The sequence below is a fragment of the Heterodontus francisci genome, chromosome 24, assembly GCF_036365525.1.
Source record: "Heterodontus francisci isolate sHetFra1 chromosome 24, sHetFra1.hap1, whole genome shotgun sequence".
Classification (NCBI taxonomy): domain Eukaryota; kingdom Metazoa; phylum Chordata; class Chondrichthyes; order Heterodontiformes; family Heterodontidae; genus Heterodontus; species Heterodontus francisci.
Window position 1 is genome coordinate 35,720,484 of NC_090394.1, and position 26,618 is coordinate 35,747,101.

Sequence of the window (26,618 nt, forward strand, 5' to 3'; positions counted from 1 at the left end):
GGGCTTTTAAGAGTCAACCACATTGCTGTGGGTCTGGAGTCACTTGTAGGCCAGACCAGGTAAGGATAGCAGATTTCCTTCCCTTGCTCTTTGTGGTATATAATTAATGATTTGGACTTAAATGTGGGAAGCACGATTGGGAAATTTGCTGATGACAAAAAATTGGCCGTTCAGTCGTTAGTGAAGAGGATAGCTGTAGACTCCAGAATGATATCAGTAGTTTGGTTGAGTGGGCGGAAAAGTGGCATATGGAATTCAATGCAGAGAAGTGTGAGGTACTGCATTTGGGAAGGGCAAATAGAGCGAGGGAGTACACAATAAACAGGAGGATATTGAGAGGGGTAGAAGAAGTGAGAGACCTTGGAGTGCATGTCCACAGGTCCCTGAAGGTGGCAGGATAAGTAGATAGAGCGAAGGGGGCATATGGAATGCTTTCCTTTATTGGCCAAGGTATAGAATACAAAAGCAGGGATCTAATGCTGGAACTGTATAAAATGCTAGTAAGGCCACAGCTGGAGTATTGTGTACAGTTCTGGTCACCACATTACAGAAAGGACATAATTGCTCTGGAGAGAGTACTGAGGAGATTTACAAGAATGGTGCCAGGGTTTGAAAGTTGCAGCTATGAGGAAAGATTGGATAGGCTAGGGTTGTTTTCCCTAGAACAGAGGAGGCGACTTAATTGAGGTGTGCAAAATTATGAGGGGCCTGGATAGAGTAGACAGGAAGGACCGGTTTCCCCTAGCGGAGAAGTCAAATCACCAGGGGGCACAGATTTAAGGTGATTATTAGAAGGATTTGAGGGGGCATGTGGAAAAACATTTTCACCCAGAGGGTGGTGGCTGTCTGGAATTCACTGCCAGGAATGGTGGTGGAGGCAGAAACCCTCAATTCTTTTAAAAGGTACCTGGACATGCACCTGTAGTGCTGTAACCTGCAAGGCTATGAACCAGGTGCTGGAAGGTGGGATTAGATTAGGCAGCTAGTTTTTTTGGCCAGCAGGACACAATGGGCTGAATGACCTCCTTCTGTGCTGTAAATCTTTCTATGGTTCTAGGACATTAGTGAAACAGATGGGTTTTTAGAACAATCGACAATAGTTTCATGGCCATCAATTCCAGATTTGTATTAATTGAATTCAAATTCCACCTTCTGCCGTGGTGGGATTCAGACCCATGTCTCCAGAGCAATACCCTGGGTCTCTGGGTTACTCGTCCAGTGACAATACCACTACGCCACCTACTATAGGTTATGCAATTGAGTTGTTTAAGATGATCAAAGGAGTGAATAGGATAGAGAAGGAGAAACTATTTTCTCTTGTGGGACAGTTCAGAAAAAGGAGGCATAACTTTTAATATTAGAGCTATTCAGGAGGTGATGTCAGGAAGCACAAAGGGTCTTGGATATCTGGAACTCTCCCCACCCCCAAAAGCTGTTGAGGCTAGGGGTCAATTGGAAATTTCAAAACCGAGATCGCTAAGATTTTGGTTAGGCGAGGGTATTAAGCATTATGGAACGACGACAGGAAACTAGAGTTGAGACCAGCCATGATCTAATTGAATGTCGGAACAGGCTCAAGCGACTGAATAGCCTACTCCTGTTCCTGTCCAGTATTCTATCCTATATTAGAGGCTGGTAAAAATATGTCAAACACAGCTCAGCTTAAAGCCTATTAGCACAACATTCTTGCTCAACAGCCTGATTTGTTAAATAGTGTCCAATAGTAGTTCTTACTTGGCTGATTAACGGCACCTGGATTTAGTTTATTCTACCTGGACTCATTGTTTCCAGCCAGAATGGCAAGAACAATTGGTGAAAGTTGTACTATTAAATATATATGTATTTAAATATATTTAAAAAACTCCACCCACTCTAAGCTTATATATTTATGTACTATTTTTGCATTATGCGGTCATGAAAACCACACCGGCCAAAATGAGACATTAACTTTGTCATATGGAACATTAATTTTAAACTGTCACTGGACTGAAAAAATAGCTTGGTTCAAAAGACCACTGAAACATGACTACTTGTTTTGCATTCTAAAAGACAGTTGATAAAGAAAAAGACAATGGGAACTGCTCACTGATTCAATTAACAGAGACTGATCTGGGCAACAGTAATCCACATCTTGTCTGTGTAGGAGATAGCACTACACCTCCTCACCAAGACTTTTGAAATCCACAAACTGCAGGAGCGGTTGTTCCAAATAAGGAGTTAATCACATGACTAACCTGCTGTCCAATTTGGAGTTTTGAATTGTGCTCACAGAACAGTTGGAAAAGAGACTGCAATTTGAAGACAACAGAGAAGGAAGGTCTCTCTTTTTCTCATGAAGTTCCAAGGGGATCCATTGAAGCCACTCAAACCTCAAGACAGAAGACTCCTACAGCTAAGCAAGTTTGAAAGTGTGCACTGGGCCCCAACGAGAACTGCAATCAAAAACTCTACATCTAATCCACAAACAGTAAATGAACACCAGCTATTGCTTCAAACATTTCCCCTTTATTCTTTCTCCTTTTACTGTCTCTATTTAAGTGTGTGTTTATAGCGTATGCATGCTTCCGTCGCGTATTTCTAGTAGTTTTAACAATTAGAGTTTTAAGGTTAATAAACTTGCACCTTTCTTGTTTAAATCCAAGAAAACCTGTCTGGTTGATTTCTTTGCCATTACAATTAGAGAACTGTGAACAAGGATTCAGAGGGGAAGATTAAAACACGGTGTTTTAAAAGTTAAACCCTATTACGGCCAAACCAGGCAAAGGCTAAGAGCGAACCCCTGGACCCCTTTCTCACCTGGTCGTAACAATGCTTTTTATTCCTCTCCCACCTTTCCAGGTCACGCACTAACTGTGGCCAAGTGGGTTGCTTGGCCATTGTCACTCTCAATCAGACACCAATAGATGTAGACCTTCTCGGTTCACAATGTCCAGTGCTCTTGGATCAGTTGGCTTCACTACAACAACCCCACCCAAGTGGCCAGAGAAGTTCTTGTTCTTCCATTTGTGTGGATGTGTGAGTCACTGTTACAACTAGGTGAGAAAGAGGTGTAGGGGTCCCTTTCAGCCTTCACCTGGTCTTACTGTAACAGGGTTTAATTTTTAAACACACTGTTTTTAGCTCCCCCTTGGTGAATCCTTTTTCACTGCTTTTCAATTATAAGGCAAAGAAACCAGCACAAACAGATTTTCTTTGGTTTAAAGAAAACTTAAAATTTATTAAACTTGAAATTAAACTCCAATTCAGGTGACATCTGCGGATATACGACGTGCCCATGCTAGCATGCATACGCGATACACACATGCAAATAGAGACAAAAAAGAGCAGAGGAAAGATAAAGTGGAAAGGTTTGAGGCAATATCTGAAGAGTGTGTTTTTCGAGTTCACTGTAGAGTCCTTGATTGTAGGTAGATCTTACTTTTTGTTGGGGCCCAGTATTCTTCTTAAACCTTGTTCGCTGTGGGAGACTTTTCTCTCTTAGGGTTCATGTGACTTCAGTGCATTCAGAGGCTTGTGAGAAAGAGATGGGAGCAGACAGGAGAGAGATCTCAGTCCAGGAGCAAACAGACATTCTCTCTGAGTTCAAACTGTTTGTACAATTCAGAAAAACCCAGGCTGCCAAACATGTTAGTCAAGTGTCTAACTGCTCTGACCATGTCTTGGATTGTGTCAACTTAGCAGCCTCTGGAATGCTCCTGTTACACAATACCTTATCAAGATCCATTGTGGGTTGAATGTGTCAGGGAATGGTCCTTTGTCCTTCCAAGCACTGTCTGTTAATATGCAAATGTCTTTTCCAGTCACAGCTGATCTGTTAACGAGTCCTTTATTCACTCTAGTAACAGTTTAAAATCAATGTTCATGACAAAATTAATGTGCCTCATTCTTGGCAGGTGGGGGCCTAGCATGACAGTCACCTAGTTTACATTATACGCACAAACAAGACAGAACTGTGTAGCCCCAAATAGGTGTAGATGCTACATTTTACCCAGTCTGTAGTATAGGAAACGTTTTCAGTTACACTCTTCCAAGGATATCGCTTCAATGAGTAGAGGACGATGTCTCTATAGCTCTGCAGTACTGGCTCAACCTTCTGTACAGCAGAGAACTAATCCACTTGGTATATATGTAACTTAACTAGGGAATCTGAATTCAACAGAGACAGAGACAGTCACTAACCCAAGAATGCTTTGATTCCCTCACTCCAGTTGCCCTCAAAGTACCCAAGCCAGCTCCTTGTATCATACCCGAGGAAGCCCCATTTAAAACAATTTAAAAAAAAACAGAACAGCGCAAAGATTTTAAAGTTCCTACAAATCAATGCCACAGCTTACATTTGGAGAGTGAGATTTAAAAAAATAGCGCCAAACTTACTCAAAGTCTCCATCATGATATTTGCCATACACTTGCAGGATAATGGTGATGGCTGCCATTAGGGGTTTAATCACACAGAATTGCAGGGTAGCCTGAGGGAGAGACAGCAAATTTATGGTAAGTAACATGAATCAAGCAGAAAAAAAAAGCAAAGCCATTTAAAATCCGTAACGCAAAATGGTCATCAATCTCCCATGCAAAAAAACCCACAAATTCACTGCAATGCAACCAACGTGGGAGGGTCAAGTTCCTCCCCTTTTCCTTAAAGGCAGCAAGTTCTCAATCTCATAAGTATCAAAAGGAAGGTAACACCATATAGATGAAGTGCACATCCCTACAAGGAAAGAACATGTGAGCAGGTAACACAAGGGCTCTCTCCCTGGGAAATGGTGCATCACTAGAAAGAGGAACATAAAGACAAACTTGCATTTATATTGTGCCTTTTGGGAAGACCCAAAGTGTTTTGTAGCCAATAAACTACTTTTTAAAGCGATGTCTCTATGTAATGTAGGAAACGCAGCAGCCAATTTGCAAACAGCAAGGTCCAACAAACAAATGTATTAATGACCCGATCATCTGGTTTAGGGATAAATATTGGCCAGGACACTGGGGAGAACTTCACTGCTGTTATGCAGAGTAGTGCCATGAAGTGTTTTACATCCATGCAAGAGGGCAGATGCGGCCTTATTTTATTGTCTCATCCAAAAGATGGCACCTCTGACTGTGCAGCACTCCCTCAGTACTGCACTGGGAGTGTCACTTATGTGCTGAGTCTCTGAAGGTGGAATGAACCCACAACCTTCTGACTCAGAGGTGAGAGTGCTATGCACAATGATCAATTTAAATAATAAAGTTCAATTTTGCATGAGAACATCTCTTCCCCCTTCTCTCGAAGGCAGCTCCAGTCACCACCTAGTGCCACCTGTCATGTGCAAGTCTAACCAGCGAGTATTGGTCGGCTATTCCACAGTGGAGGTTAGTCTCTCATAGCTGAACTTAATCCTAATTCTCATCCAATGCCCACACCTGGATCTTTTCAGCAGGAGTCAGTGGAAAGCCATCGGGGTGGGGGTAGTATCCTGGTTGAATCTTCTCTTCATCTGCCAAGGGACACTTTGATCAATTGTAGCACCTCACCTGGGTGGAGATCAGCCAGGTCTGGCCTGTGTTTGTTCACACACAATGCACTCACTGAGCTAAAAGTTGAAGTCAGCTCTTCAGATGTTTTTTTTTTAATTTCTTCACAGAATGTGGGTGTCGCTGGCAAGGCTTGCATTTCTTGCCCAACCCAATTCCCTGTGAGAACATGGTGGTGAGCCTCCTTCTTGAATACAATTGAGTGGCTTGCTAGGCCATTTCAGAGGGTAGTTAAGAGTCACTCACATTGCTGTGGGTCTGGAGTCACGTATAGGCCAGGCGGGTAAGGATGCAGTTTTCCTTCCCAAAAGTGAAGCAGATGGGATTTTACAACAATCCAGTCGTTTCATGGGCACCATTACTGATACTAGCTTTTTATTCCATATTTATTTAATTAAATTTAAATTCCCCAGCTGCCATGGTAGGATTTGAACTCCTGTTTGAGTCTTTAATCCAGACCTCTGGATTACTAGTCCATCAACATGACCATTATGCTACCATAAACATGGTTACAAAAATGCACTAAAAACTAGGTATCAACTACTATCCATTCAGCAAAAGGCATGATTGACATTGACTGCATCGTGCAATAACAAGCAACTTTGTAAATCAGAATACATTCAAAATCAAGGCAATACAATTAAAACATAAACAAGGATATTCTGAAGGGCACATCCACACTAATTGGGTGCCTTAGCAAAACAAAGCAGGATCCCACAGGTTTTGTTCCACTGGGATCCATACTAGGGCCTCTGCTTTTCACCATTATATCAATGACTTGAATGAAGGAAGAGAGAGTTATATAACCAAGTTTGCAAATGGCACTAAGTTAGGAGGCTTACTAAGTTGCACAGCAGAATGCTACAAAGGGCCAGACAAATTAAGCAAATGGCTGAAACTGGAAGGTGGAGTTCAAAATGAGCAAGTGCAAGGTCATTCATTTCCAAACAGAAAAAGAAAATGGGAATTTTTTTTAAAAATAGAGAAATGAGAAATTGTGGAGGAGCATAATTTGTCCAAGTACACAAATCACTAGAAGCTAGTGCACAGGTACAAAAATGTAATTAAAAAGGGTACTAGAATGCTAGCCTTTATCTCAAGGTGTTTGGAATACAAAGGACAGGAAGTGATGCTTCAGTCATACAGAGCCTTGGTCAGACCCCATCAGGAGAGCTTTGTTCAGTTCTGGGCACCACAAAACAAAAAAAGATATATTGGTCTTGGAGTGTGTGCAGTACAGATGTCAGTGATACGGAGGCATAGAGGTTACATTTTGAGGACAGGTTGCATGAACTTGGCTTGTGTTTAGAAGGTTGAATGGTGATCCAGTTGAGGTGTTTAAAATGATTAAGGGATTCAATCAAGCAGACAGAGAAACTGTTTCCTTTCGTGGGGAATCCAAAGGGTCACAATCATAAAATTAAAGTTTGGCCATTCTGGAGTGAAATAAAGAAGCACTTTTTCCACACAAAGGGTGGTGGAAATCTGGAACCCCATGCCCTGTGGATGCTGGGGGTCAATTCAAATTTTCAAGACAGAGATCAATAGATTTTAGTTCGGCAAGGGTATCAAGGGATATGGAACAAAGGCAGATAAGTGAAGTTGGGGCACAGATTCACCACGATCAAACTGAATGGCGGAACAGATTTGAGGGGCCGAATAGCCTACTCCTGTTCCTATGTTCCAAAGGCAGTGGATGGAGAGGTGATTGGACAATTGTGCTATTCAAAAACAACTGAGGTTTAGTCAATTAACCTCTTCAAAAAGGAACTGGATAAGCCTTTAGTTGAGATTGGGTTTTGTGGTTATGAAAGGTCATTGACATGAAACCTGAACTTTTGTTTCTCACTCTGCAGATGTTGCCTAATCTGTTGAGTGTTTCCAGCATTTTTTGTTTTTTATAAGTATTTATAATAGGTAGGAGATGGAAATAATCAGATAGTTCATGGAAACCAATGGCTCCTGTGCTTATGAAGCACATATTCTCTGTGCAGGGCAGCAGACTGGGGGATGAATAGTAACAATGGATTAATATATTTCAGTGTTTGATAATATTTTAGAATTATGGATTAATGTAGAACATCTGCTCAATATTAAAGGGGCAGGAATAAGTTAATGATAAGGTTGTCAATACAATATGATGGGCACTAGCCATGTGGGAAATGCAAATAGTCAATAAAAAATTATTTTAATATAATAGACACAGTCGTTGAACGTGTGATCACAATACACACACGCTGATGCGTGCATGTGAACCTCAACTCTTTTTGCATCTGTTGGTTAAAAAACGCTGAGCATACGAATTATTTTGATCAGTGAGTGCTTGATTTCTTTGGTTACTAAATAGGTATAGATGTACATACGAAGTATGTTTAGCCGTATTATGTGTAAGGTGTTTACTACTAAAATTAGTGCTAATCAATGTGGCTAAAATGGATACCACTATAGCCACATTGCTGGCTAGTGAGCAATTTCAACTGGACAATATTGAGCTAGCTCCCCGTCCTGCAAAGCCTCTATTTTAAAATTCTCATCCTTGCATTTAAATCCCTCCAAGGCCTCGCTCCTCCCCATCTGTTACCTCTTCCAGTCCTACATCCATCCAAGATCTCTGTGCTCCTCTAATTCCAGCCTATTGTGCAGTCCTGATTTTTATCACTCCACTATTGGCAGCCATGCCTTCAGCTGCTGCCTCCCTTATCCTCTCCATCTCTCTCTCCTCCTTTAATACGCTGCATAAAACCTACTTCAATTAAACTTTTGATCACGGGTCCGAATATCTCCTTAAATGGCTGTCAAATTTTGTTTAATTACGCTCCTGTAAAGTGCCTTGCAACATTTATACTATGTTAAAGGCAAAATATAAATGCAAGTATTATTACTGTAGACTATACATAGCCTATGGATAGATTGGGATTAATGGACTGAACAGCCTTTTACCATTCTAGTACAGTTTTGGTGCGATTTCACATGCTCTTCAATGGGTGAAGACTGGCTGGGCGAGAGACACAAGTGAAAATAGAACTTGTTACCCAACCATCACCAGCACCAAAGATGCAAATCCGAAGCTCAGACTTCTCAAACAATCTCACCTGTTTACAAAACCGTAAAAATCCAATAGAATAGGTCATACCCATCAGACAGCACGTTCCATACATACAACTAGACCTGGGGATGAGAAGGAAATGTAAACAAATAGAGAACTGCATCTACAAATACATTCTAAATCTATAGTTTTATTAGGATTATAATTATGTAGCTGTTTGTGCAAATAAGACTGTCATTTCACAGTGACAAAAATACAAATGGTAGCAATTAGATTATGACACAGGAAAAAAAGGACATAAAACATGACAAAATAGTTATTCAGTGGAATCCCCTCTAATGATCACACAGTGTTCGGATAATACTCAACCAAAACCAATTTCTATTAACCCCATGCATTTCCTGTCAGTTGAGCTGCAATCCCCACCTTCAGATATAGTTTCCAACCCATTGGGCAGTACTCTTGAATGGAGTTCACAGGCATTTTAAACAGCGGATCAGTAATCTGCAAAAATGCCCCTAATGAACTGCTCATCTCCCCTCTGATGTGTTGGTTTAGATGTTTCAGAAGAATGCCAGTGGTTTTATTAAAAAAAAACACATTTTGTTTTGGTCTTTGGCTTTCAATTTGTTCTGTGCATTGTAAAGTCCAGTTAATGCTCATTTCAGATTCGTAGTGTTTGGACAACAGCATTCTGTTGTAATTAGTGCAGAGTGTAGGTGGACAAGCATAGAGACACAAACAACTCACTTGATGGGTTTCCCCCTGATTTCCGACATTATTGCACTTTCTCCGCCCAGGTACTCGTAGCAGAGGCTGAGGAAGTTGTAAATCACAAAGGCTGCAAAGAAGATCACACAGATCAGTACAAGTACACAACTATCTTTTTTAACTGCTTTTATTTGTTTCCACCTGCTTCAAGCCTCTGGCACGGACCTTCTTGCCACATAGTAGAGGCCCCAGAGCAGTAGGTGTATGAGTGTGTAATGGGTTTACATACTACCATTGCTCCTGCCTATAACAAGGGAGGAACCTTACCTCTACTGAGCATGTCTTTATTGCCCAACAACACAGGGAATGGAATACCTCCAAAAAAAATTCAAGTACCCATGTCAGAACCAAGCACAACTGCCTGATATGTAACGTTATTGTGCATCCCTGATCTTCATTGCTCCACCATCGGAAGCCTAGGCACTAAGCTTTTGAATTTCATTCCCATTTCTCTCTGCCACTCTCTTCTCCTTTAAGGCGTTCCTTAAAACATAGCTCTTTGACCAAGCTTTTTGGTAATCCCAGTATCTCCTTATGTGGTTCAGTGTCAAATGTTGACTGATAACATTCCTGTGAAGCACCTTGGGACTATGTTTAAGGAGCTATACAAATGCAAGTTGTTGTTCCCTCTGCTCAGTCCCAACATCATACGGAGTCCCAGCTGTAGCTGCGTAGATGCTGCACCTCCGACACCAGCTGTCCTGAACAGCCCCGTTTCACAATTTAGTACAGCTTGTGGCAAATTATAGGTAGTTGTGCGCTCTGGACCCATGCCCACAAAGAATTAGATTGGAAGTGTTGCAAGCTGATTTGTTGCAAGAGCTTTATGGCTGCATATAGCGGCACCATTATTCCTGCCCTGAATGGAGATAATTTCCCCAGTTAATCACACCTGGTGGCCACACTGCTGTAAGTGACTGGGACTGCAACTATCCTCTGATCACTGCATTTTGCTGGAGAAATCACCTTCCTTTTATCAGAAGACATAGCTGTAGTTTTGGTCACGGGTTCTATCTGCTGTAGTTCATAGGGACTCTTTAAATAGACTTTGTGGATTGTTTTCTGTAATGTGATTATATTGACTTTGTTTGCTGTAAAATTGACTCTCGTGTTCTGCTGCAAATTCCTCCCACCTCCATCCCACTGGGTCATGCAATGGGGTCAATCGAGCTTTATCGCCATCAGAGACACATCAATAGTCTGAGCTTTGTTCAGGCGCAGATGAAATAAGAACAGTACACTCAACCACACCCCCAGTAAATCTTCTCAAAGATTTGGCTCACTACTACACAATGGTCAAATCTTAATCGCAAGTAATTAAACTGCAATAAGAGTAACTGGTAAGAAGACAACTTTGGTAAGACTTCCAGGACTACAGCAGGCAATTATGTATCCAAAATAAAATGTCCTATAGCATTTCTCAATTTCATACAGAAAACAAACAAAAAAAGTTGGAGGCAGTACAGAGAAGGTTTACGAGACTAATACCTGGAATGGGTGGGCTGTCTTACGAGGAAAGATTGGACAGGCTAGGCTTGTATCCGCTGGAATTTAGAAGAGTAAGAGGATCATATATGTTTCAGTCAAGTCGCCTAAGCAGTCTTGACAGGGTGATTGTGGAAAGGATGTTTCCCCTTGTGGGAGAATCTAGGACTAGGGGGTCATGGTTTTAAAAATAAGGGGTTGCCTATTTAGGACAGAAATGAGGAGAAATTTTCTCTGAGGGTCGTGAGTCTTTGGAATTCTCTTCCTCAAAAGGCAAAATCAGAGTCTTTGAATATTTTTAAGGCAGCGGTAGATAGATTATTGACGAGCAAGGGGCTGAAAGGTTATCGGGGGTAGGTGGAAATGTGGAGTAATCAGTTCAGCCATGAACTTATTGAATGGCAGAGCAGGCTTGAGGGACTGAGTGGCCTACTGCTTTTAATTCGTATGTTCGTATACGACTTCCAAAGTCTCAAAGTAGTGAAAGATAAACTTAACTGACCATTTAAACCCATTTATCTTGAGGGACAGTAAAGCACACATGCGATAGGCAGATATAATCTTGTTACTCTGCTATATTTCCCCCCCCCCCCACCCTCCCATCTCCCCGTGGTATTTAATCCAGACTAAAGGATCTGTGATACGAACAGGCAAAGCTCAACTTGAGGAAGTTCCAAATAAAACACCATCCAGATTGAAATCAAGTTGCGAATTAGCAATAAAAAGTTGGCCAAAAACATCTTGCATTGGTTGATAAAACTGTTTCTAGATTGGAAGGCAAATAGGATTACTTGAACATCTCAGATGATTTTTTAAATTCCTATTTATATTATTCAAGCACATTATTTCCAGGAACTCTTACTGCATCTAGAGTTCTGATCATTAGGATTCAGTTGTTGTTTTCTACATCAGGCAGTGGCTTGGGTGGGGGGTGGTTGGAGGATGGAACGGGAGGGAGGCTGGGGCAGAGGGGGGGGGGCAAGATGGAGCCAGAAAAGAGGCTGGGTGGGGAGGGGAAAACATGATAGTGAGGCTGGGGGAGGAACGGAAAGGCGGCAGGGGGTGGGGGGGGGGGGGGGGCGCGGGAGAAGGAGGGAACGGAAGACAGGCAGATTTTCTAATTGTACTGAAGCTGTAATTATTTTCTGTCTCACTTAATAAAATGATCACTGTCAGATCATGTGCATTTGATCCTAGCAACAAGCCTTCGATTATTGTTCCCTCACAAAAAAAAAGTGTGCTAATTCATTAAGTTTGCATACAGTATAGGGACCTCATGAGCTAACTATTGACGTACAAAAATATTTTAGATTAAATATAATAAACTCAGCTTTCAATTTATGACCATCTCCATCTCACAAAATGCAACTGTCCAACTATATGTTGCAGATTATTTGTTGTTTGACAGACCAAGAAAAAGCACAAGTATACATTCATACATAATGCAGACACAAACCCAGCATTAGAAACCCAATCTGACTTGGTGTGTGAAAGCTGGCTCTAGCTCATTAAGTTTCCAATTACATTTGATGATTCATGCAAAATAAATAGTAACTGGAGGCACCGGACAACATCATTTTACCCTTCTGGTGGTGTGTGAAGATTTCCCAGAGCCCCAGCATGCAACTTGGGCAGATATTGGTGCAGTGGGAGGTGGCACATGGGACAGTGGTGTGTAGGAAGATTTGTAGGATATTAGTGTAAACTAAACCTCATCCAAAACTCTGCTGATTTTATCCTAACTCACACTAAGTCCTGTTTACCCATTACCCCTGTGCTTTTTGACTTACGTTTTTTCTCGTTCTGGCAATGCAACAAATTTAACATTCTCATTCCTGTGTTCAAATCCCTCCATGGCCTCACTCCTCCCCATCTCTGTAATCTCCTCCAATCCTCCAAGATCTCTGTGCTCTAATTCTGGTCTCTTGCATCACTCTTTCCATCACTCCACCATTGGCGGCTATGCCTTCAGCTGCCTGGGCTCTAAACTCTGGAATTCCCTCCCTAAACCTCTCTGTTCCCTTCTCTTCCCTCAAGACTCTACTTAAAGACCTACTTCTTTGACCAAACTCTGGTCACTTGTCCTTGCGTGGCTTGATGTCAGTTTTTGTTTGAGAACACTCCAGTGAAGCACCTTGGATGATTTACTATGTTAAAGGATCGATATAAATGCACATTACTGTTGCTGCTGTTGTTAGGCATACACCAATCCCAACTCAGCTTGCAGGTGGTGGGGTGGGGTAGAGGGCGGTGAAAAACCACAATTGGCCTCACATCGCATGGTAATTGATGAACAAAAATCTCACCAAGTTGGGCAAGGGAGATGAACTATATCTCAAGAATGCTAATACTTCACTGCACAACTTCAAGAAAATTTAAATACCAGATTCAACTCTCTCCACTTCCCTCCGTGCTCCCCCCCCCCCCCCCAATTAAACAAACAGATCGCTGCTTCAATAATCTGTAATCTGCTCCAGCTGCTATTTACAGTCATTTTGTTTTAATCTCCACTGTTGTAAGCACCTAGACAACTAAGCCCCTGCTAAAGTGACCTTATAAAGAGAACACTGCTGCAGTAAACAGCAAAACAGTGTGAGATCGCCATGGGAGCATTGAGCAGCATCTGCCCTAGATCCTAGCATCTGGCTGCTTTTGGATTAATATATCAAACCAAGAGAATCTTAGTCTCGATTATTGTTCAAACTCAATTGCCCTCGATGGACAGTGGGGGTGGGGCGTCAAGTTGGACTACACTTTATACAAAGTGCTTCATCTTGAAGAAACACTGCCTTACAGGAGTCATGCATTCTGTTGTTAATCGCAATGTCTATAAATGGAATTTTCCAAAACATCTCTGCTCTAGAGAGGGGGAGGGAGGGAAGTACACTGCCCGATGGAATAATTTTGTTGTCTTCAACATGCAGACGCTGTACCATTCCCCAGTCAAATAGAATAAATCTGATAACTATTGATTGTCAAGTCATTTGGTAAAATATTGCTGCTTGATGAATCACTGTTTACTTTAGGAGTTTGCAATTCATCACTGAGGCTCAATGGTTTGAAATCACTAAGTGTGCACGTAGCATCTGGAGACCCCCACTCACTGAGCATTTTATATGGCAGTAAGCTTGGGGTTGAGATAACACATAGACTATGCTCTTGCAAATTCTGGCTGTACCTTAGCCCCTTAATCTGACACTGTAGGCAACACACTACGCAGACTGTTGGCCCACAGGCTGGGACACATAACATACTGTTATGGACAGATCGGAGGTGGCGTAGGTGACTTCCACATTTCACCTCTAAACTGACCGCAGATAGTGCTTTAAAACACTGGGACTAAATCAATTTTTACGGGTCAAATAAATAGACCAACAGGTTTTCTCATAGGTTAAAAAGATAAATATTTATTTTTTTACACAATAACCGAAAAATGTTCACAACCACACACAAAAAGGAAGTAGAGTGGTAGCATGCAGTTAGAGTCCAATTGTGGTGAGAGAGATTGTTGTTTTAAGAAAACCTTTAGAAGCTTTTCGGGAGGAAATATTTCAACAGTGCAGGACTAAAAGTTCTTTGTCTTGAAAAAGATGAAGTGTTGCAGGCTCCTTGTGGTTAAGCCTTAATCTGAAGTTGATGGTGGAAATCCTGGTTCACTTTCACAGTTGGGGGAGTTACAAAAGTCTTGCAATTTCTCTGCTGTAGCAGTAAAACAATATCAGCAGGGCTCCTGCTTTGCTGGAACTATCTCACAGCTGTTTTGGCTGGAAAATACCTTCTCTGGCTGTTGTGTTTCATCTCTCTGGAGACAGAGAGACACCTTTTAAAGGTAGAAACTTGTCAGGTTGGGGAGTCAGTCAGGTGACTAAGGGCTCTCTCCCCTAGGGTTATTCGTACAATGTTTCAGGATATGGGAACCATTGTTACATGATGGCGTCTGAATGTAGTCCATTCGGATGAATAGGTGCTCTTCACACCCATTGTGGTGACCTTGGCCACAGAGAGACAGGCTGTCTGTAAAAGGTCGTTGTTAGTTCATTCCTGTAGATAAGAGTCGTCAATATGCAATGGGCTTTTTTCAATTTCAATGGGTTCTCCCCAAAGCTAATTCAGACAAGGTTAACGAGTTTCATCTTCAGCAGATAAACATGTATATTTCCAGTGCAGGGGTGGCGGGGGGTGGGGGGGGGGGGAGAAATGTATTGCCTGACCGCTTTCATTGTCTTGGACAGTCAAGTGCCACAGTTTTTTTTCAATAAACTTTTTCATTTCAATTTCTTCAGTTCATTGTTTATTTCATCACGGCTGAGCATGACAAGACACACATTCATACATAATTCAGAAACAAACCTAGCAAAATGAATCCAATCTTGCATGTCAGAAAGCAAATCCTAGATTGTGCAGGTTCCAATTGATTCAGTAATTAAAATTTATAAAGCAGTTATGCACCCAATTATTTTGAATGGTTAATCAACAGTGCTAGTAGAGATACATTTTCTGTTTGGAGGAAAGGATGGGTCCCAGGAGCTGGGTCTCAATAGAAATTGTGTTTCTCTCCATATCCAAGGCCTTTTCCAAGCATAGAGTGCCATTTTGCCATTTCACATTGTTGTGGCCAGCACTTATATACAGAGACCCAAGCCCCCTGCTTTCCTCCCATGTTAGTGGCACTCTTATCAACCTTGAAGGAACAAAAGATGGACTGAATTGCCTTGAGATTCTAGCCTTAATGTCAAGTTAGCCACCTGCCCTTATATACCTAAGACATGCATTCATTGCATTGTCAAAGAATCATCAGTGAAATCATGATGACATAGGCCTCGTGAGGATCCCAGACTTCCTTTGCTCCATCATTGGTGACCAAGTCTTCAACTGCCTTGGACCCAAGCTCTGGAATTCCCTCCCCAAACCTCTCCACCTCGCAAACTATCTCTCCTCTTTTAAGATGCTCCTTAAAAGCTACCTCTTTGCTTAAGCTTTTGGTCACCTCTCCTAATATCTCATGTGGCTCAGCAACAAATTTTATTTGATAACACTCTTGTGAAGTGCCTTGGGGTGTTTTACTACATTAAAGGTGCCATATAAATGCAAGTTGTTGTTGTGGCAGTAAGTAAAGTTATTGCCCAGTTTATTAATAAAGGATACAAGGTTTAACTCCTGTCTTGAGTCAGCTGATCTCAGTTGGGCTGCCACAATTAGCTTCAATACTATTGGATTAAGTGGTAGGTGATGAGTAGTGCTGAGGACAGGATTAGGATTAAGAAAACTACCTACAAAAAAAATAAAGCACCTTAGCTGTCTCTCCATAGCTCTGGTGCCTGGAGACTAATTTATAGCATCCCCATTGGAAACCAAGCAGGTCAATCAGCAGCTCTGGAAGAAATGGGTTTGGGTGTGACCTTCCATTCGAACACTGGAAGACTCATGCCTTAAACATAGTGTAGGTTGACTGACCAACCCTATGATTCCACACTATCAGAGGGGTTTTTTTTTGTTTCAGATTTCCAGTATGTAGGTTTGTATTTTGCTTTGCATATATGGCAGTGCACCTACTGTCCTGGTAAAATCAGCTAACAGTACCAGACCAGTGACGTTTTTGAAAAGGAAATAATTTGCAGTAATACAGTGCCTTTCACCACCTCAGGCAGTTCCAAAATGCTTTACAGCCAAGGAAGTACCTTTTGAAGTATCGTCAAACTTTTTGATATGAGAAAGATAATATCCAGGAGACAAGAGACTTTGTTTTTATTCATGAGACCATGCAGGCAAGCCAAAGTAGATAGACTTAGGACATAATTTGTAATTGCTAGCAATTCTGTGGTCACTGGAATATAGAATCATTAAACCTTAGAGCACAAAAGGAAGCTATTCAGTCCATTGTGCTTATGCCAGGTCCTAGGAAATATTGGAACACGGATGAAGACAAGAACAGTTCAAATAACAGAAACTCAATCTAATCCTTCTTGACTGTTGATATTGACTTATATAGCAGTTGTAACAGTGGCGCAGTGGTTAGCACCGCAGCCTTACAGATCCAGCGACCCGGGTTCAATTCTGGGTACTGCCTGTGTGGAGTTTGCAAGTTCTCCCTGTGTCTGCGTGGGTTTCCTCCGGTTTCCTCCCACATACCAAAGACTTGCAGGTTGATAGGTAAATTGGCCATTAGCAATTGCCCCTAGGATAGGTGGGTGGTAGGGAAATATAGGGACAGGTGGGGATGTGGTAGGAATATGGAATTAGTGCAGGATTAGTATAAATGGGTGGTTGATGGTCAGCACAGACTCGGTGGGCCGAAGGGCCTGTTTCAGTGCTGTATCTCTAAACTAAAACTAAACTAAGACAGCATGTCTTGGTAACTGCCCTTATGCATTTCAATTAAGACAGACTCAGTCACAATAAGTGATAGACTTGTAAGCCTCATGATGATGGAAATGCACATAAAGGTATTCAGAGATCATTCATGACTGGAATGCTGATGGGATAGCAAACATTCCCCATGGTATGACAATGACTTGGACCATCAAGCTATTGGCAGAGACAATGTATGGAAGGTGGGGTCATATCTAGCCAAAAGGATTAAGGTGGAATGTAACCCAATATGGAATGAAGGAACCCTCAGAGGGAGAGATAAATGACAGGTGCTGACAGCGACTGCAATTTTAAAAAATGCTTAATTGGCTGTAAAGCACTTCTGGATGTCCTGAAGTTGTGAAAAGGTATAAAAATACCAGTCTTTATTAATACACAAAAAGCCTCATCGCTGTAGACTGATGAGTACAGATTTCCTCTGCTCATGTAGGACACACCCAGAAAACAAACCTGCTCTTCCAGAATAACAACTTTGAGTGTTGAAAAAATTATGGGATGTGAACCTGTGGTCCTTGACTGACTATCACAAAGTTCATTCTTTGTTTACCATTGAGCAAATAGCAGCAGCAAGGAGAGCACACCGATTCCAAGAAGAGACCACCCAACAGTCAACAGAACACCTCAAGAGAACAATGTGCCCCAGCAGCTCAGGAAGCAAGAACTGAGAACACCCTACCCTCTGCTGTATAACTACTGCTGTTGGTTTATTGCTTGTATATTCTTGCTGTGCCTAATAAACTATCTTGATTTAGGATACCAGAGTCTGTATCTTGTGGGTCAAAGGCTAGTCATCTTGCTCAAACACAAAAATATTAAAGGGTATTCAATAGAGCTGTGAGGAGGCTTGTGTGGAGCATAAACATTAGCATGGATCTGTTGGGCTGCATGGCTTGTTTCTGTGCTGCAGCTTCTATGTAATATTGGTGGAAATATTATTGGAAGAGCAAAACACAATGTAGTTTGTGTTTTACACATAGATATTCTTTGAAAATGTTTGATTTCGCCTCAGTGTCCTTATCCCCTCAACATGCATTTTTCTCTTCCTGAAAATTATAGGATGGATATGGGTGAGGAAGGTAATTCAACCCAGTTATGATTGATTTTTTTTTTTTTGCTAGATATTCTCTTTGGATTCAGCAACAGTGCCCCACCTCCCCCCCACCTTAAGGAGACTACATGTTAGAGGATGCCTTCACCTGTCCATTATCTAGATAAATGCAGCAACACCTAGAAATCAGATGAAATAGGCTGCTATATTCTCCCTGCCAGGAAAGCAATTGAATATATACTTGAAAAGGAAACAATTTGCAGCATGATGGGAAAAAGTAGAGATTGGGACTAATAGGATAGCTCTTTGAGCTGGCACAGGCTTGATGGGCCAAATGGCCTCCCCCTCTGCTGTAAGATTCTCTCTCATGCCACTACGTGACCTCCAACTTCAGAAAATGGAGGGATCATCTAAACTGAAGCTCAGGCTATACATGAACACCGTTGGTTCATTAGCATAATGTTTATGTTACTGGACTAGTAATCTAGCAACCTGAACTAATGAGCCCAAGACACAAATTTAACTCCCAACAGTAGCTGGGGAATTTAAATTCAGCTAATTAAATAAAATCGAATTAAAAGGTTAGTCTTAGTAATGGTGACCATGAAACTACTGAATTCTCAAAAACCCATCTTGTTCCTTTACCTCTGAGACTCTGAGACTCCAGACTGCAGGCAATGTTGGTGACTCAACTTCCCTCTGAAATGGCCTAGCAAGCCACTCAGTTGAATCTAACTGCCACGAAAAAGTCTAAGAATAAAACCAGATGGACTACTGGCAGACCCAGCCCAGTCAACCCTACAATGCCCTCCTCTCTACTATCTGGGGACTTGTGTCAAACATTGAGGGCGCTGTCCCATAGACTAGTCAAGCAACATCCTGAGTCATACTCACTGAACCATGCCTTTCAGGCAACGTCCCAGACTCCATCACTACCGGCAGGACAGACTCACCAGAGGTGGCAGCACAATGATAGTCATGAGGGAGTGGTGCTGGGAGTACTCATTGACTCTGGGCCCCATGAAGTCTCATAGCATCAGGTCAAACATGGGCAAGGAAAACTCCTGCTGATTACCACCCACTGCCCTCTTTCAGCTGAAAAAAATCAGTACTCCTCCATGTTGAACATTAACAGGAGGAGGCGGCTCCATGCAGGCAGAGCCCAGCATGAGAGCAAGAGAAGGCTGAAGTGTTTGTAACCATCTTCAGCCAGAAATGCAGAGTGGATGATTCATCTTGGGCTCCTCCTGAGATCCCAAGCATAACAAATGCCAGATCTAAAGTCAATTTGATTCACTCCATGTGATAAACGGCTGAGCACACTGGATACAGCGAAGCCTACGGGCCCCAACAACATCCTAGCTATAGTACTCCAGAACTATCCACACCTCTAGCCAGTTCCAGTCCAGCTACAACACTGGCATCTGCCTGTCAAAGTGGAAAATGGCCCAGGTACCTCCTGTCCACAAAGAGCAGTCAATTACCACCCCATCTATCTACTTGATCTCAAGTAATGCAAGGTGTCAAGACAGTGCTCTCAAGTTACTCACCAATAACCTGCTCACTAATGCCCAGTTTGGGCTCTGCCAGGATCACTTGGCTTATTACAGCCCTGGTCCAAACATGGAAAAGCAAGCTAAATTCTAGAGGTGAAGTGAGAGACATCAAGGCAGAATTTATTTATTCGTTCATAGGATGCAAACGTCACTGGCAAGGCCAGCATTTATTGCCTATACCTAATTTCCCTCGAGAAGGTGGTGAGCTGACTTCTTGAATTGCTGTAATACCTGTGGCTTAGGTACACCCACACTGCTGTTAGGATTTTGACCCAGTGACAGTGAAGGAACACTGATATAGTTCCAAATCAGGTTGGTGACCTACTTGGAGGGAAACCTGCAGGTGGTGGTGTCCTCATGCGACTACTGCCCTTGTCCTAAGTGGTAGAGGTTGTAGGTTCAGAAGATGCTGTCAAAGGAGTCTTAGTGAGTTGCTGCAGTGCATCTTGCAGTTGGTACACACTGGTGCATCAGTGGTGGATGGGGTGTCGATCAAGTGAGTGTTGTCTTGGATGGTGTCAAGCTTCGAGTGTTGTTGGAGCTGCACTCAACTATGCAAGTGGAAATTATTCCATCACACTCCTGACTTGTGCCTTGTAGATGGTAGACAGGCTTTGGAGTCCGGGAGAGAGTTAATCACAGAATTCCCAGCCTCATCTGATCTTGTAGCCACAGTATTTATATAGCTGGTCCAGTTCAGTTTCTGGTCAATGGTAACCCCCCAGGATGTTGATGGTGGGAGATTCAGCGAGGTAATGCCTTTGAACATCAAGTGGAGATGGTTGGACTATCTTTTTTTTTTATTATTCATTCATGGGATGTGGGAGACGCTGGCCAGGCCAGCATTTATTGCCCATCCCTAATTGCCCTTGAGAAAGTGGTGGTGAGCTGCCTTCTTGAACCGCTGCAGTCCATTTGGGGTAGGTATACCCACAGTGCTGTTAGGGAGTTCCAGGATTTTGACCCAGTGACAGTGAAGGAACAGTGATATAGTTCCAAGTCAGGATGGTGTGTGACTTGGAGGGGAAATTGCAGGTGGTGGTGTTCCCATGTATTTGCTGCCCTTGTCCTTCTAGTTGGTAGAGGTCGCAGGTTTGGAAGGTGCTGTCTGAGTAGCCTTGGTGCAGTGCATCTTGTAGATGGTACACACTGCTGCCACTGTGCATCGGTGGTGGAGGGAGTGAATGTTTGTAGATGGGGTGCCAATCAAGCAGGCTGCTTTGTCTTGGATGGTGTCGAGCTTCTTGAGTATTGTTGGAGCTGCACCCATCCAGGCAAGTGGAGAGTATTCCGTCACACTCCTGACTTGTGCCTTGTAGATGGTGGACAGGCTTTAGGGAGTCAGGTGGTGAGTTACTCGCTGCAGGATTCCTAGCCTCTGACCTGCTCTTGTAGCCACAGTATTTATATGGCTACTCCAGTGAAGTTTCTGGTCAATGGTAGCCCCTAGGATGTTGATAGTGGGGGATTCAGTGATGGTAATGCTGTTGAATGTCAAGGGGAGATGGTTAGATTCTCTCTTGTTGGAGATGGTCATTGCCTCGCACTTGTGTGGCATGAATGTTACTTGCCACTTATCAGCCCAAGTCTGGATATTGTCCAGGTCTTGCTGCATTTCTACACTGATCGCTTCAGTATCTGAGGAGTCACGAATGGTGCTGAACATTGTGCAATCAGCGAACATCCCCACTTCTGAATTTATGATTGAAAGAAGGTCATTGATGAAGCAGCTGAACATGGTTGGGCCCAGGACACTACGCTGAAGAACTCCTGCAGTGATGTCCTGAAGCTCAGATGATTAACCTCCAACAACCACAACCATCTTCCTTTGTGCTAGGTATGACACCAGCCAGCGGAGGGTTTTCCCCCTGATTCCCATTGACCTCAGTTTTGCTAGGGCTCCTGGATGCCATACTCGGTCAAATGCTGCCTTGATGTCAAGGGCAGTCACTCTTACCTCACCTCTTAAGTTCAGTTCTTTTGTCCATGTTTGAACCAAGGCTGTGATGAGGTCAGGAGCTGAGTGGCCCTGGCGGAACCCAAACTGAGCGTCACGGAGCAGGTTATTGCTAAGCAAGTGCCACTTGATGGCACTGTTGATGACACCTTCCATCACTTTACTGATGATTGAGAGTAGGCTGATGGGGCGATAATTGGCCAGGTTGGACTTGTCCTGCTTTTTGTGCACAGGACATACCTGGGCAATTTTCCACATTGCAGGGTAGATGCCAGTGTTGTAGCTGTACTGGAACAGCTTGGCTAGGGGCGCAGCAAGTTCTGGAACACAGGTCTTCAGTACTATTGCCAGAATATTGTCAGGGCCCATAGCTTTTGCAGTATCCAGTGCCTTCAGTCGTTTCTTGATATCACGCGGAGTGAATCGAATTGGCTGAAGTCTGGCATCTGTGATGCTGGGGACTTCAGGAGGAGGCCGAGATGGATCATCAACTCGGCACTTCTGGCTGAAGATCGTTGCAAATGCTCCAGCCTTATCTTTTGCAGTGATGTGCTGGGCTCCCCCATCATTGAGGATGGGGATATTTGTGGAGCCACCTCCTCCAGTTAGTTGTCTATTCACGGCTGGATGTGGCAGGACTGCAGAGCTTAGCTCGGTCAATCGCATGCTGCTTACGCAGTTTGGCACGCAGATAGTCCAGTGTTGTAGCTTCACCAGGTTGACACCTCATTTTGAGGTATGCCTGGTGCTGATCCTGGCATGCCCTCCTGCACTCTTCATTGAACCAGGGTTGGTATTCTGGCTTGATGGTAATGGTAGAGTGGGGGATATGCTGGGCCATGAGGTCATAGATTGTGGTTGGATACAGTTCTGCTGCTGATGGCCCACAGCGCCTCATGGATGCCCAGTTTTGCATTGCTAGATCTGTTCAAAATCTATCCCATTTAGCACGGTGATAGTGCCACACAACACGACGGACGGCATCCTCAATGTGAAGGCGGAACATAGTCTCCACAAGGACTGTGCGGTGCTCACTCCTACCAATACAGTCATGGACAGAAGCAATCGGCAGCAGGCAGATTGGTGAGGACGAGGTAAAGTATGTTTGTCCCTCGTGTTGGTTCCCCCACCACCTGCCGCAGACCCAGTCTAGCAGCTATGTCCTGTGGACTCGGCCAGCTCGGTCAGTAGTGGTGCAACCGAGCCACTCAGTGATGGACATTGAAGTCCCCCACCCAGAGTACATTTTGTGCCCTTGCCACCCTCAGTGCTTCCTCCAAGTGGTGTTCAACATGGTGGAGTACTGAGTCATCAGCTGAGGGAGGGCAGTAGGTGGTAATCAGTAGGAGGTTACCTTGCCCATGTTTGACTTGATGCCATGAGACTTCATGGGGTCCGAAGTCGATGTTGAGGACTCCCAGGGCAACTCCCTCCCTACTGTATACCACTGTGCTGCCACCTCTGGTGGGTCTGTCCTGCTGGTGGGACAGGACATACCCGGGGATGGTGATGGCAATGTCTGGGACATTGTCTGTGAGGTATGATTCCGTGAGTATGACTATGTCAGGCTGTTGCTTGACTAGTCTGTGGAACAGCTCTCCCAACTTTGGCACAAGCCCCCAGAGGTTAGTAAAGAGGACTTTGCAGGGTCAACAGGGCTGGGTTTGCCATTGTCTTTTCCGGTGCCAAGGTCGATGCCAGGTGGTCTGTATGGTTTCATTTCTTTTTATTGACTTCGTAGCGGTTAGGTACAACTGAGTGGCTTGCTAGGTCATTTCAGAGGGCATGTAAGGGTCAGCCACATTGCTGTGGGTCTGGAGTCACATGTAGGCCAGACCAGTTAAGGACAGCAGATTTCCTTCCCTAAAAAGGACATTAGTGAACCAGATGCATTTTTACAACAATTTATGGCCATCGTTGGACCAGATTTATTAAATTCAAATTCCACCTTCTGCTGTGGTGGGATTCGAACCCATATCCCCAGAGAAATACCCTGGGTCTCTGGGTTACTAGTCCAGTGATAATGCCACTACGCCACCACCTACCCTAGATAGTCATTGCTTAGCACTTAGGTGGCAAGTGACATTCATACCATGCATCAGCCCAGGCCTGAATGTTGTCCAGGTCTTGCTGCATGTGGTCAAGGACTGCTTCAGTATCAGAGGTGTTGCGAACAGGACTGAACACCATGCAGTGAACATCCCCACTTTTGACCTTATGTTGGAAGAAAGGGCATTTTTGAAGCAGCTGTAGACACTACCTTAGATACGAACAAACAAATTAGAAGCTGTAGGCCACTCGGCCCCTCGAGCCTGCCACTCATGGCTGATCTGATTGTAACCGTTAATCCACATTCCTGCCTATCCCTAATAACCTTTCAGCCCCTTGCTATCAAGAATCTATCTACCTCTGCCTTAAAAATATTCAAAGACTCTGTTTCCACTGCCTTTTGGGGTAGAGTGTTCCAAAGTCTCTCATCCCAGAGAGAAAAAAAAAAGTCTCATCTATCTTAAAACAGTGACCCCTAGTTCTAGATTCTGCCACAAGAGGAAACATTCTTTCCACATCCACTCAGTCAAGAACCTTCAGAATCTTATATGGTTCAATCATGTCACCTCTTACTCGAAATTCCAAGGGATACAAGCCTAGCCTGTCCAACCTTTCCTCAAGTCAACCTGCCCATTCCAGATATTAGTCTTGTAAACCTTCTCGGAAATCCTCCTAATGCATTTACATCCTTCTTTAAATAAGGAGACCAGTACCGTACACAGTACTCTAGATGTGGTCTCACCAATGCCCTGTATAGCTGAAGCATAACCTCCCTACTTTTGTATTCAAATCCCCTCACAATAAATGATAACATTCCATTAGCTTTCCGAAGTACTTGCTGTACCTGCATACTAACCTTTTGCGATTCATGCACTAGGACACTGTTACGACCTGGTGAGAAAGGTATCTAGGGGTCCCTCTCAGTCTTCCCTGGTCTCATCATAACGGTTTTATTTTTAAACACACTGTTTTTAGCTCTCCTTGGTGAATCCTTTTTCACTGCTTTTCAATTATAAGGTAAAGAAACCAGCACAAAGACGTTTTCTTAGGTTTAAAGAAAAGTTGAAATTTATTAAACTTCAACTCTAATTCGGTTGACACCCAGAGATACATGATGTAGCCACGTTAGCATGCATATGCGATACACATATGCAAATAGAGACAGAAAAGAGAAGAAATAAAGTGAAAAAAGTTTGAGACAATATCTGAAGAGTTTTTGTAACAGTTCTTCGAGCTCACTGTAGAGTCCTTGATTGTAGGTATATTTTGCTTTCCATTGGAGCCTAGTATTCTCCTTAAACCTTGTTCGCTGTAGGAGACTTCACTCTTGGGGTTCATGTGTCTTCAGTGAATTCAGAGGCTTGTGAGAAAGATGGGAGCAGACAGGAGAGAAATCTTCAGTCCAGGAGCAAACAGTCTTTGAGGGGCTAGTTCAAAAGACCCTGGAGCAGCCAGTTAGTCATGTGACCAGCTGATCTGACCAGTCCTGAACCACCTTAGCAGTCTCTGGAATGCTGCTCTTTCACACAATGTCTGATCAAGGTCCATTGTAGGTTGAATGGGTCAGGAAGTGGTCCTTTGTCCTTCCAGGCACTGTTAGCATGCAAGTGTCTTTTTTCAGCCACGACTGATCTGTTTAACAAGTCATTTTCATGCTCCAGCAACAGTTTAAATTCAATGTTCGTGACAAAATTAATGTGCCTCATTCTTGGCAGGTGGGGGCCTAGCATGACAACACCCAGATCCCTCTGCATCTCAGAGCTCTGCAATCTCTCATTTAGATAATATGCTTATTTTTGATTCTTCCTGCCAAAGTGGACAATTTCCCACATTATATGTGATTTACCAGATTTTTGCCCACTTAACCTATCTATATCCCTTTGTAGTCTCAAGTGCTCTTCACAGCTTACTTTCCTATCTATCTTTGTGTCATCAGCAAATTTAGCAACCATGCCTTTGTCCCTTCACCCAAGTCATTTATATAAATTGTAAAAATTTGAGGCCCCAGCACTGATCCCTGCAGCACACCACTCGTTACATCTTGCCAACTAGAAAATGACCCATTTATGCCTGCTTGGTTTCCTGTTAGCTAGCCAATCGTCTATCCATGCCAAAATGTTACCCCCTTCACCATGAGCTTTTATTTTCCACAATAAGCTTTGATGTGGCACCTTATCAAATGCCTTTTGGAAATTAAGTACAGTATATCCACGGTTCCCCTTTATCCACAGCACATGTTACTTCTTCAAATAACTCCAATAAATTGGTTAAGCATGATTTCCCTTTCACAAAACCATGTTGACTGTCTGATTACCTTGAATTTTTCTAAGTGTCCTGCTATAACATCTTTAATAGCTTAACATTTTCCCTAGGACAAATCTTAAGCTAACTGGCCTGTAGTTTCCTGATTTGTCTCCCTCCCTTTTTGAATAAAGGAGTTACTTTCACTATTTTCCAATCTACTGAAACCTTCCCCCAATCTAGGGAATTTTGGAAAATTAAAGCCAACACATCAACTAGCTCAACTATCTACCTCGAACTTCTGTAGTGATAGAAACATAGAAAAATAGTAGGCCATTCGGCCCTTCGAGCCTGCTCCACCATTCAATACGATCATGGCTGATCATCCAAACTCAGTACCCTGTTCCCACTTTCTCCCCCTAACCCTTGATCCCATTAGCCCTAAGAACTATATCTAACTCTTTCTTGCATATATTTAATGATTTGGCCTCAACTGCTTTCCGTGGTAGAGATGATTGGCCTCCAACAATCATTTTCCTCTGTGCTAGATATAACTCCAGCCTGTGGAGGAGTTCCTCTCCCCAG

The 26,618-nt window shown here is 43.1% G+C and overlaps 2 protein-coding genes across 4 annotated transcripts in view; one reads left to right on the forward strand and one right to left on the reverse strand.

Moving 5' to 3' along the window:
* mettl4 (methyltransferase 4, N6-adenosine) overlaps positions 1–17,909 on the forward strand; it is an 81,874-nt gene extending 63,965 nt beyond the window's left edge. The window contains exon 3 of the transcript XR_010977376.1: positions 17,744–17,909. The gene's annotated coding sequence lies outside the window, so the exon portion shown is untranslated. The remainder of the gene's footprint in view (positions 1–17,743) is intronic.
* Positions 1–26,618, reverse strand: part of tmem184a (transmembrane protein 184a) — a 73,776-nt gene that overhangs the window by 14,139 nt on the left and 33,019 nt on the right. For all 3 annotated transcript variants that reach the window (XM_068055890.1, XM_068055892.1, XM_068055891.1), the window contains 3 exons: positions 9,308–9,398; positions 8,604–8,679; positions 4,375–4,466 (listed from right to left, as the gene is read on the reverse strand). In XM_068055890.1, coding sequence (XP_067911991.1) covers positions 4,375–4,466; positions 8,604–8,679; positions 9,308–9,398 — 259 coding nt within the window. The remainder of the gene's footprint in view (positions 1–4,374; positions 4,467–8,603; positions 8,680–9,307; positions 9,399–26,618) is intronic.